Source organism: Python bivittatus, unplaced genomic scaffold (genome assembly GCF_059951505.1).
Source record: "Python bivittatus isolate LINGU-HERP-01145 unplaced genomic scaffold, Pbiv_v1 ctg000020_np1212, whole genome shotgun sequence".
NCBI classification, from domain to species: domain Eukaryota; kingdom Metazoa; phylum Chordata; class Lepidosauria; order Squamata; family Pythonidae; genus Python; species Python bivittatus.
The window spans coordinates 117,455,336-117,468,658 of NW_028277030.1; the positions used below are offsets into that span (position 1 = coordinate 117,455,336).

Sequence of the window (13,323 nt, forward strand, 5' to 3'; positions counted from 1 at the left end):
TCCGTTCACTAACTCCGCATCGGGTGATGAACATGACCCGTGGCCATCTTCCCTGCTCTGACATGTGGTTGTGGCTTCCTCTAGGCAAGATCGTGGTCGCAGACAGACACTTGCTGTGAAGCTTTTTGGTGTGCTTTTTAGCACATACAGTACATCCAACATGGCTCCAAAGAACGTGCAGAACGGTAATGAAGGTGACAAGATTGTGCAAAGCAATAATGAAGGTAACAAGAAAGTGCAGAGCAAGAATGGTAAGAAGAAGGTTTTGAAGAAAATAACCATTGAACTGAAGAAGGAAATTGTAGAAAAGCATGAGCGTGGTATTTGTGTGATTGATCTGGCCTCGGAGTACAAGATGGCGAAGTCGACAATCTTGACTATTTTGAAGAATAAAGATGGTTAAAAAAAAATACACATGGTTCAGAACGGATTAACCTTATTTACATTGAACCTTATGGGAAAATTTGATTCGGTTGGCGACCACGTTCGTAGGGATCAGAACGGATTAACCTTATTTACATTGAACCTTATGGGGAAATTTGATTTGGTTCGCGACCAATTTGGTTCGCAACCAGAATTGTGGAACAAATTAAGTTCGTGAACCGAAGTACCACTGTATTCATTTTGTTTGCAAACCTGAATCTATTGCCAGTTGGTAATGCTGGTTCACCTTTAATTCTAGTATTATGGGGAGTGGAGTGCACAGGGGACAATCCATGTATGACAGTGAAAGACAGGGAGATCAAGTCTTAGGAAAAAAGATTGATGGAATTGGGTATATTAATATGGGGAAGGGATGATTATGATCAAAAGTATCTTTTTAACATTATGTACTGTTGCATGGATAAAATAAATTGGTTTTTCGACATTGGCCAGATGACTTCTTCATTTACTTTATGATTATTTGTTATTGAAGGAGATTCTTGTTCCCCAATCCAGATCAATTCTTGTGTTTTGACATCATCTGCAAAAAACTATTGAGGGCAATTGCATTTTGCTTTTACAGGCATTTGTCATCTCCCCAGTTTTTAGCTGTTCAAGTTGGACTGCAGATCCTTCATGTTTTGCCTTGGTTATTTAAAACATTCAGAAGTTCTTTTTTCAAATTTGTAGTTTAATACACTATGGTTTCTGTTACACAGTTTGCTCCTCTGTGAATAGAACAGATCTTCTAAATGACTTTTAGGAATAAGAGTTACGGTCTACAGGTCTACAAAGTGGATTGCCAAAATGACATCGTTCAATTACAGAAATATTTTTTCTGTAGTTCCCCCCCCAGAAGAGAAATGTCTGTCATTACAAAATAACATTAAACACTTTAAATCAACTTCTGCGCAAAACAGAACATTCAAACATGGAGCCACATGCCATTATCTGAATATATATAAGCACTAGAGACAAATAATTTTAGTGCTAATTAGCAAAACCTGTTGTACTGTACTATGCAGCTGTTTCTTGTTTGCCGGAAAGTTTAAGCATAGAGATAGGGTAATTAACCACATCATTCTATTATCAGGGTTGATGAGATTTGAACAACCTATGGAGAGTAAGGGATGAACCTGTAGCATGTGCCTCCTGGAAACTGAGACATTTATAGTAGAGAAATGTATACTTTCTACAGCATGAATTATGGAAACAAAGTATGGTTTCAGGAAGCAACAGACCAGTGGAAATATCAGGTAGTCTTCCATTCATCCTCACAAATTCCTGGCCCAAGATTTTCTGTACAATTCTGTTTCCAAAGGTGATATCTTGCGAGATGAAGGAATTTATATTTCTTGGTTATGTGTGGAAGTTTATACAGGTTCCTTCAGTAATATTTTAGGGAAAACAGAAGTGAAACCCTAAAAAGTTGATACAGATCCTGCTCCTTGGAACAAATGGATACAGTATCATCCGTGCTACTACTGCAAATTCTGGTAAGTCAAGACGCTAGACTTTTCTATTTAGAAAAGGCCTTGCTTGTTACTTTCCAGGATCCTCTGACTGATCAGACTGTCACAAAATGCTGGAATGGATTAGCTTGATCCAGCAGGGTTGTTCTTTGATCTGGGCCTGAAACAGAGGTGGGAGGACCAGCAGTGACCACAACATAGATGTGCGTGCGCCATGCGTTTTGTTTCTGCCATGTTGTCTCTCATGTCTTCCCCAACAGCACCCATGTGTGTGAGTGTCTGTTTCAAAATCAACAATATGATAGATGGAGCATTATACTCCAAGTCCTGGCCCTTTTGAATGGGCGTGCAACATTGATGCATATGCAAACAGGGTGAGGCTCGCATCACAATGCTGTATTTGCCATGTTGATGATTTTGACTCTACACAAACACACACACCCTGGACACTGCTGGGGACAAGAAGATAGGAACAAAATGCATTGACCCACCTCTCCACCCATACTGAGCTCTCACACGTTCTCCAAAATGTATGAAGAAAGTTCTTGACTGTACTTCAAAGGGCAGAATTGTTAAAAATGTTACAAAATCTCCATATGGTAAATATTTTCAAGGTTTTGAGGATACTCAGGAAAATGTGCCATTAATGTGCTCTCTACTAACAAACTGTACAGAAACAAAACAGTACAGAGAAATAATCCATATTATACTTACAAAAAAGTTAACAATGGAATCTATGGCACAGGTACCACTAATGAAAAATGAACTTAACATTAATATCCTAGATCAGTGTTGTCCAAACTTGCCCACTTTAAAATGAGTGGACTTCAACTCCCAGAATTCCCAATGGCTGGCTGGGGAAATCTGGGAGTTGAAGTTCACTCATCTTAAAGTGGCCAAGTTTGGACAACACTGTCCTAGATGAATCAGTAATTGTTCAAAATTTGACATAGACAACTGAAACATTGGCTGAAGTGAATTATCTCTGATCGATTTATTTATTTGATTTATACAGCTGCCCATCTCACAGCATAATAGCATAGCATTCTAATTGTTATGCTGTATCTGTAAAGTAAACATAACTACAGAGCTTTGCACTAGCACAATGACTATTAATGAAACTTGCAGGCTTTCTGAAAAGAAATTGACTTTTTCAAGGAAATATATACAACTTAATAATGAGGAGGAGGAGGATTACATATGGTTTTGGGGTCTGAGTGAATTCTGCACCTCTGAAAGAGCAACAGAAACCTGAAATCCAATTGCTGCAGCTAAATTTGGCAACAGAAGAATCCTTATTTTACTCCATTTATCTGTGAGAAAAGGTTGGGAACGCAGTCAGAAGGCATTTAAAAAAATGAAGAGTTTTTAGGGATCAGAAGGATTTTGGAAAAATCACAACTCCTTCTGTTGGTCGACTACAACTGTCTGTCACCCATTGTAGTTACTACCTTAGTTCTTTGTGCTAGTCTCCCATTGCTTACAATCAAACCACTCTTTTCTTGATTTTTTAAAACAAATCATGCATACAATTTCACATGCACAACTTTATTCTATGAAGCCAGAATTCTACTGGCACAGAAGTGGGTAGCAAAATGAATGCAGACCTGAAGAAATGAAGTAGCAATGATATATAGAGTTCCCATATACTCTTCTATATATAATTTTTGCTAGCAGCAAAAGCAACCTTCAGAGTAAAGCCATTGTAAATTTGTAATGATACAGAAGTCAGTTAGATTACACAGAAAATCCTATTTTTTTCATCTTTATTTTTCTCTCTGACAATAACACAGAATTTCAAACAGGGTCTTTTACAATCATCACAGTATTTCTAACAGAAGTTAATATATTAAAAGGTTAATCTTCATCTGTTGAATGTGACTCCTTTTCATTCCTTAACTTGTCTGCGTAGAATGTGAAGCTCTCCTACAGTAGGAAAAAGCAAGAAAGTGAAGTGAGAAAGCAAATAAGCCATATTTTAACACATACACGAAGCAAATTCCACATGAAATCCCTGGACCTTCTCTATATCAGATATTTGATATATCTACTCTAATGGCAATGACTTTAAAAACATAAGGATATTTTTAACGGGCAAGGATTGCTACTCTTATAAATTAGAAGGGCAACTACCTACACATATCAAGACAAGCCCATCATGGGCTTTGATGATTTTGAGTTAAGGAAAAGTGACAAATACATTTAACAGAAGAATATCAGCAGGAGGTTTTCTGCTACCATGACCACAAACATGGTTTATCCAATTATAGATCAGCCCCTTCCTGTATGTATGAAAAGCTAGGATCTCCTACCATCACAGAACACAAATCTTCAAAAAATGACTTCCAGACAATTGCAGCATTAGCCAGAAAACAGTACCAATGACATTTACATTAAGTCTTGTTCCTAAGTAAAATACAGAGGAAGTTATTTCAAAAGATATTTTGTTTATATCTTTGTTTCCCTCAATGAAACTCATGTACAGATGAGGCAAAGATTTGTGTTTGGACTGGGAAAGCTAGCAAAGCTCAATCAAGCTGCTTGAAAGAGTTCATACTGTTGTCTTACTTAAGATGTTTGGAAAAGATTTATAAACTACAGGTAGTCCTTGCTTAATGATGGCAGTTGGGACCAGACTTTCCATTGCAAAACAATGTGGTCATAAAGCGTGATGTCACATGACCACATTGCTTAGTGATGACAATCCCAACAGTCCCCGTTGCCATTGTTAAGCAAGGACCCCCTTGTAACTTCCTGCCGGCTTCCAACAAGCAAAATCAATGGGGAGGCCGGCAGGAAGCTGCAAGTCCTGGGCGGGTCACAAGCATGCTGGCTGCTGTGGTGCGGCGTGAGTGTGGCTGGGCAGGGGATGGCTGCTGCTGGGTGTTGGAGGGTGTGCCAGTGGCTGTCATGGCCCCACACAAGCGCAGCTGGGCCGGTAGTGGCTGCTGCCGGGTGCAGAAGGGTGCACTGGTGGCTGCTAATGAGGTCTCACACTAGAGTAAAACAATGAGTGTTCTCTGAGATACTTTAATCTGAACAAAATTAAGCATGACAAGCTTTATTAAAATTCACCAAGCATATTTGCAAAGATTTTTTTCAGATAATCAGTAAACACTCACAGGAGGTTCAGTGAAGGGAACGGGTTCTCCAGATTCTCTCAGAAGGTTTGCCAAACGTTTCAAAGACAGCTCGTTTAAGTCCATACTTTTTGCTTTCATTTTTTCATACAGAGCTTTAGAAGAAACTACATCCCTTTCTAAGTCTAAAAAGGAAAAACGAACCAAATAAATTGTAGGTATTTAAAACAGTTTCTCTCTCTCTCAAACAGCATGTTTTGTGTTCAGAAATACAGTGGTACCTCGGGTCACGAACGCTTCTATTCACGACCAATTCGGGTCACGAACAGCACCGTTCACAAAATTTTGCTTCCGTTCGCGAACGCCAGATCGGGTGACGAATAGGATCCGCGGCCATTTTCCCTGCCGTGACACGTGGTCATGGCTTCTTGTAGGGAGGGGGACTCTCCCTCCAAGCAATAACCGCCTCCCCACCCGCCTTCCTGTCCTCCATGCCAGAAGTTGCCTTGAGCAAGGTTAGCGTTCTCTCTCTTCGTACTGTACTTTGTGTCATATTTTTGTGGTTTAAAAAAAAAAATACATATGGTTCAGAACGGATTAACCGTAATTACATTGAACCTTATGGGAAAATTTGATTCGGGTTGTGACCAATTCGGGTCGCGACCAGAGTCGCGGAACGAATTAAGTTCGTGAACCGAGGTACCACTGTATCTAGCTCCAAGCTTCAGAAAAGCCAAGATGCGGTTTGAAAGTGGCCAACAAGCTCAATCTGTTGCTCTACAGTAAATCCACTCATCCCAGTGAAACAATGCTGGGCTCTGTAGATCTGAAGTTGGTCCACAAGGCAGAATCGATTAATTGGTGTGATTAAATGAAATAAAGCTTTGTAACAGCAGATTAAATTTGCTTCTTGATTCATTACAAAGGCTGATCAGCAGAAAGTTTAGAGACTTTCCTGTGGAACTGCTGAGGGGTAAATCAAGTCCCTTGTTCTTACAGTTACTACCCTCATCTGGCAGCCATTTTGCTTCATAGTGAACCTTCTACAGCTCTGTTTCCAACAACATGAAACACAAACCAATCAAAACAGTTATCAGTGGTGTTGAATGCTTCTGTATCCTTTTAAAACTGGTTGCTCACAATACTGATGAGATGTGAGTTTGTTAGGAAATGAAGACACTTCCAACTCTGGTTAATATTTCCTATTTAAAAAGTAATGAAACTCCTAAAGATGGTCTTCTGCTTTGATAAGCAGCAGAGGTTGCTTTTACACTACAGCTTTCACCCTAAAGCAACTGAGCCCTTGCCAGAGACTCTATAGAGGTGCCTTTACAGCTCTGCCCAACACAGCACTACTAATTCCTATGTTTTCCTACAGAGCTTGTGCAGCAAAGCATTGACTGTCCTTGCTTTGCTTCTTCATGCAATGAGTGACAGAAACACTAAACAGGTCTTTCAGAAGGGCTTGGGAAATTATGCTGAACTGATTTGATTTTCATTTACCTTTTGGTATCTGCCTTTCCAACAGGGAGTTACTTAACTAAAAAGCTTATATTCTGTAGAGGTGTATGCTTCAGACCCCTCCATTTGCCAAGAAGAAACTCCCCACTCACAGCTGCAAGTAGAAGAGTTGCTTTTTAACTGTGGGAGGCTTCAGAATCTGCAGAAAGTGATGATTTAATAAAGGTATAATAGAAATTGTTAACTTCCCATTCCTTTAAAATGGAAGTATCTATTGTATGAAAGAATAGTGAGATTATGTTTAATGGACTGCATAACTGAGACGTTTTCTTAGTAATTCTTTATTCTTGGAAGACTAACAGGATGAAGAGCTTCTCCTACCTCACTGCCCACCTATACATACGCACCAAGAACAGGATCCTAGAGGGTTAGTCTCAAAGAAAAACCGAATGAATATCTATTGGTTTGCTGGCTTTGCAGGAGGTCTGATCTGTATAACTCACTCTCTGGAGGGTTTAAACAACACTGTTCTACCTCCAAATGTGGTGGGTTTCAGCTCCTATAACTCCCATCCACATTTCTTTTTCATGAGATGCTACATTTTTTAAAATGCCAAAATATCATAATACCCAATGTTTACAAAACGATGTCACTCCTTATGTGTTTTCAGAAACTGAGCATCAACAACTAATACTTGTGGTAGGACAGAATTCTAATGCTGTGAAAAATGTTCATTGTCAAAAAATGGTTAAATCTTTTAAATAAAAAACATGGAATTTTGAAACTGATATGCACAAATAGGCAAGCCAGCAAGAAGTACATGACAAAAAACACAGCTTTGTAAACCTTTGGCATTACAATGGCCCATTGGACCACCTAGCTCAATATGGTCTACTCCAACTTGTGGTGGATATATGACATTCTTCACTGGTGCTTTCTTTCCTTTCAATGGAGTAGCCTGGAGCAGTCCTAACAGCATCCACCTTCTGAAAGTTTCCAAAAGATTTCCTCAAACTTAGCCATTTTTAAAATTTAACAAACTGTTGACAGTATTTGCATCAAAGGTTACCATCAAAATGCAAATATGTAAATGTAAAAAACAAAATCTTACAGTAGCTTTTCATGAGGTAGTGGCACAGAATGTTTTCATCTTTGAGATCAGGTATCAGGTCCCATAAAGTCTTGATTATTTTGCTCTAGAAAAATTAAAGAATATTAGAGAAACACCCTTCATAAAGATTTAGGGCTAAGGAGGGAAAAAAATGCTACAGCTTGAATTCTGAGATGTTTCTCAGCAGAAAAAGCAATCTGGACAGCTTATTAGAAAAACCAAGGGGAGAAATATAGGAAACTGCCTTGTACCATAAGACCGCCACCTCCACCTCCTCCTCCTCCTCGTTGTTGTCTATTACAAGCAGTTCTCCAGGATTTCACAAAGGTTTTTCCAAAATCTATCTGAGATGTTGGGGACTTAACCTGGGGAACTCAGCATACAAATTATGTGTTTTATTCCTAAGCTATAGCCATTCCCTTCATTCAAGTCATAAATCATGCATGTTTCTTCACTTTAAAATCAAAAGAAAATAAGATGTTATCTTAAAATTTAAAATTGTATTTGAAAAAGGGAAGACCTGCCTCACTGTTTCTTAAGTGATAACTGTGGACATGTAGAGCCAGGCTGAACATCTGCCATGATTTCTGGAATTCTTATCACATTTGTCACACAACTGGTTAGTTAACACCACTTTCAGTGTTGAGGGGGAAAAAAGTTGCATAAAAAACCAAACCTATGCCCATAACCCCACATAATTCATTCAACACAGATACTTTTTCTAAAATGGATTAATACTTAGGGAGGCAGGTTAGGCTAACAGGGATTTGAACCTGCATGTCCTTGTCCCCCATCTTAATTGATTAAATTGGGATATTTCCCTTTTTCTTGGGTTGAGAAAGTACAATGTTAACATCCCTGTGATAATGCTCAACAGTGCAAATGCTGACATCAGAACACAATTACGTAAAGACGTTACAAAGAATATGCTAATTACATTCAAATTAAAAAAAAAAGTTTATATACCTGTCCTTTGGTCTTGGCTTTCCGTATAAGAAAAGCTATGATGTAACTCCTTTGTTCACCTATTGCTTTGTTTCTCTTGAAAGAGACCGGGGGGGGGGGGGAGAGAGAGAGAGAAAATTAAATGAGCAAAGTAACTGTAATATCTTGATAAATAAAATCTACCTAAGGTGAAAACTTTCAATTAGAAAAGTTCACAATAACCAATAATATATTATTACCAAAGGCTTTAATGGTCAACCACTATTAAAAACCCGGAGAAAGGAAAATAAATGGGATTCTAAGACCTATTTTTTCTTTTTTTCCTGGCAAATGCTATTCTTGGCATTATAAACATTATGTTTGCTGAAAAGGAAGAAGAAAATGAAGAAATGGCTTAACATCCCACAGAAAAGAGATTTAGGACTGTAAAAGAAAGAGAGGGGGGAACACTATTCCTCTCCAATTATTCTGCCAAGCATTCACAAGTGAGGCAGGGATCATAAGGTTAATTATACATTTAATAAGGTGTCAGAGAGATAACTGCTCGTTTCTTTATAAAAATTAAAATGTACAAAGCAAGTTCTCTTTAAAGTATAATTACCTACACTTACGCATACAAAAGGACTGATTTCAATCTCTCTATTTTATAAAAGGCTTTCTCTGCAACAGACAGCCAGTGCTCAAGAGACAAAAGTTAAACTCAAAAAAAGTTTCTTTGACAGACCCGAAAAATCAAGTGTCTGTCCCATCTCAGAAATTCTATTAAAGAGGGAAAGAAAAGAAAAACAGTAAAGCAGACAATAAAACTAAAACATTGTCTGATTTACTGTTTTTTTTTTTCTTTTACTCATTCCTTGAAAATTTTAAAAATATACACTGACTCTCCCTCCCCCCCAACCCGTCAATGTTAAAACCTCCTATTCCCCTTTGTTTAGGGACATACGGAAATACTTTATAAGCAAGTCCTGTAAATCGGGGTGGGCAATCTTTTAGCACCAACAGAAGAGAATATCTGTAGCTCAGGGTTGAACTGTGGAGTCCTTGGGGTTCTCTGAGTTTGGTTGTTTTCTTGCAGATGTTTTGTTACCCGGCTAGGTTAACATCTTCAGCGAGCACTGAAGATGCTACTTAGTCAGGTAATGAAACATCTGCAAGAAAACAGCCAAGCTCAGAGAACCCAAGGACTCCACAATCTTTTAGCAGCTGGAGGGATGCTTTTTTTTTTTTTTAAAAGGTTTTAAACCTCTGAGGGCTGCAGGAAGCAGGGCAACATGGTGTGGGAGAGCCCTTTAGCCTTTTTTCTGACCCCCTTGAGTCTGGTGTGTGTGTGTGTGTGTGAGAGAGAGAGAGAGAGGACTCAAGACAGATGTACTATCAGATAGTTCACAAACCTTTTCAGTTTATTTCTTTTAAATTTAAAAAAAGCTACAAATATGATTATTTGTTGCTGAATTTAATCAGCATAATTTGGGTGGGCTCCAGAAGACACAAAATGGAGCTGGGGCATGCATATTATCTGTGGGTTATCCTTCTGCTACAGATTTCTGTGAAGACACTTTAATTCAACAAACTATTAGCTGCAGAACTGTCTGGCTAGGCTGTTGCACAAACTCAAAGAATTTTGCATTGCAGGGGTCCAATGAGTGACAAAAATTAAACTACGGAAACACAATGTTTCAAGTATTAAAAGACACAACAACAACAACAATAATTCGCCTTCTCCTCCTCCTCCTCTTTCGTCGTCTTCTTTGCTCCAAACCCATAATGGTCAGGGACCAAGCACAGAAAATGTGTTTTTGAGTTTTGCTGTATTTTATCACCAAGCTTTAGCAGTAGTGTTAGCAGTCATCAACAGTGGTATGTGCTCTTTGAATCATGAGTTGCTATCCCTCTGCTGCACCATTCATTCACAGACTTATCACAACTTAGGATATGAAACTCTTTTGTGAAGGGCATCTTAAAATAAACAACATGTAATATAATAGCAAAATGCTATTTCTGATTCCTTAATTCCATTCCTCAATTAAATAATGCATTGCGTAGGGAAATATATAGTCACCTTCCTTGAGAGATAGTCACAAAATACTGTCCTAAAACCTGAGTAAAACAAAATTTATCAACCCGAACAGTATGTGTAACCCGATTCTGGACAACCACAACAGAATTATGATCTATGCATGAACTGATAGATAAAAGAGTCTCTGATTTCATACGTAGCCTGTAGAAGTGGAATTAGCCACTTCTAACAAGCAATCTTTTTTAAAAAGCCTTTAAAATATATGGTAGGATTCTACCATAAATTGGGGCAGGTTAAGTGGAATTTTTAACTTAAAACAAAAGTTAATGACCCAGAAGCATATTGCAACCATTTTAAAAAGGTATCATAGCTTTTGTAAGTGTCAGTGCTAGAAGATGAGAAACTAAGAGATATTGTTCAAAACTCCCATATGGAATTAGATACAGATTATCTATACTGATACCATCTCTTAGTGCATTTTTCACTAACTTGAACAATATTTATTGCTGTCTTCAAAGGACTCATAGTTTATCCTTTGAGAATCTGAACTAATTCAAGGGCTGGGTTAGAGCAAAGGGGAGAAGAATTAGCAGTTTATCAACCACTTTCCATGGCATTCATCTTGTAGTCCACCATAACCTGAGTAGTGTATTTATGAGGAACAAGAAGAGAACAAAGGAAAACCTAATAAATGATGCCTCGCTCTTCTTCTCACCCCCACCACCAACACCTGGGATGCTGAGAGAGGGAGGCTAAGACAAGTTGCATGGCTCTTCCTTTCTCTTGATCTTAACACAGTAAAGGGGACCCTTGACAATCTAAGAATGGTAAACCAGAGAATCTGCTTTGGCAAATCCCATAAATGATGTTCTATTACAGTAACTTTGTACAAAACTATATCTATATATCTATATCTATACACACACACACACACACACGCACACACACACACACAGCTGTCAGGTAAGTCCACAGTACCAGTAAGATAAAGCAACGTATTTAAATATTTGCATTAATTTTAAATGAAACTAAAAATATTTTACAAAGATACTTATAAAAACCCAAAACAAAGAACTCCAGCCCTAATTTCATAATGTAACATACTTTGTCTTCTAAAATATATCAATAATAGGAAATACATTTAGCTAACCATCCAGCTGTCTTCGAAAAACAGGAAATGTTTTAAAAAGAACACTATAAATCTGCTCACTGATTTTCCATGACCAAATCCAAACCAGTCATTTCCTTGAGCAGAAATTAAACAAAATCTAACATCCTAGATAAGCTATTCATAGTGAATATATGGTCCATGGAAAGCTAGCAGAACTCTTCAATGGCCAGACAATAACCAAGCACTCAATATAAAGTTTTCTTAATTTTATAAGCAGCAGACAAAAGCCACACAGTCCCATCACCTAATCTCCCCAGATGCCGCAAAATGTTCTGATTAGTAGAGAGGGTGTTTTTCTTTCAATTACCCCTTTAAAGTGTTCAGCAGCTAAGCAAGAGCAGGCATATAAAGCAGTATTTTTTTTTATCAGATACTGGAAGCAGGCCTCTGTTTGACAGGGGGAGCTTATACAAAGCCCACAATTTGCTGGATCATTGTGGTTCTCTGACTGCCACCTGCTGGGAAAGTCAGCCTGCTGAAGCCTGTTTGTGTACATTCCCAGTGCCAGCTCTTATCACTCAGTTTGTTCTGCATTTTTCTCAGCTTTATATTTAGCCCTGTTAAAGTAGCACAAACATGGTCATCCCATTCCCTGAAGACTGCCAATTCTAAAAGGGAGAGAATATGGTTCACTGCATTTGTCAGTTAACATGCCAGATTAATTGCTTTTAAAAAAAAAAAACACCTTTGAACAGTTTAGCTATTCAAAAGCTAAGGAAACCACTGTTTGAAAAAATAAAACCCCAATTTTTGCTTGAAAGTAGCTGGATAATGTCAAACCATATTCACTGAATTTTTAATCTTAATTTTCCATCAAAAGTAGACTGAAAATCCTTTATCAAAAAATACAGCCTTGGCTGTCCTTCCTTGGCAGTCCCTCTCCCACCTGCCCTGGAGCAAAGCAGGCCTTCTAATTCCTCAGACAGGAACCCAGAGATGATTTATAGCAAGTCTGTAAGAAGCAGAATATACTATATCCAGGACAAACTACTAATAAAAGTGGCATATTTAAGATACACTACATTAGAGACTACATTACTCTGAAAAGCACTTGTTCCTTTGTTCTAGAACATTAGAACCGTTTAATTTCACCTACTTCCAAAAATATAAAAAATAAAAAACAACTATATACCCGAAAAAAATTACAGGCAGTCCTTGCCTAACAACCACAATTGGGACTGGAATCACAGTGGCTGAGCGAAGCAGTTGTTAAACAAGACACTCATGTGACTGCTTCGCTCAATGACTGCAATCTGGGCACTTCCAGTTGTGGTCGTTAAGCGATCTCCCAGGTCATTATGCGAATGGAATGAAAGAGCTGTCGGACGAAGGATTTCAGCTCAGCCAGAGCTGAAATCCTCCCAGCAGGCAGCTCTTTGAAAGCAAAAGGGCTGCCCGCCAGACAGTTTTAGCCAGACAGTTTTAGCTCGTGTAGAGCTGAAATCCTCCCAGCAGGGAGCCCTTTCACTCTCAAACGTTCCTAAAGCCGTGGAAGGGTTTGCCCTCCCCTCTGTGGATGGAGGGGAAATCCTTTCTGGGGCTGGAAGAACAGAGCTCAAATTTTCAGGATTTGACCTCTGTTCCTTCCCGCTGCTGAGAGGAGAGGGGAAACACTGCAAAGGGAGGAGAAATCCTTAGTGGGG

At 38.6% G+C, this 13,323-nt stretch overlaps 1 protein-coding gene across 1 annotated transcript in view; it reads right to left on the bottom strand.

Annotated features, from left to right (window-relative positions):
• Window positions 1-3,644: 3,644 nt before the first annotated feature.
• Window positions 3,645-13,323, bottom strand: part of LRPPRC (leucine rich pentatricopeptide repeat containing) — a 117,455-nt gene continuing 107,776 nt past the window's right edge. Inside the window, exons 34-37 of the mRNA XM_007424640.4 lie at window positions 8,514-8,588; window positions 7,548-7,632; window positions 5,018-5,160; window positions 3,645-3,821 (exon numbers count right to left, since the gene is read on the bottom strand). Of these exons, the coding sequence (XP_007424702.2) occupies window positions 3,753-3,821; window positions 5,018-5,160; window positions 7,548-7,632; window positions 8,514-8,588 (372 nt within the window). The 3' untranslated portion in view covers window positions 3,645-3,752. The remainder of the gene's footprint in view (window positions 3,822-5,017; window positions 5,161-7,547; window positions 7,633-8,513; window positions 8,589-13,323) is intronic.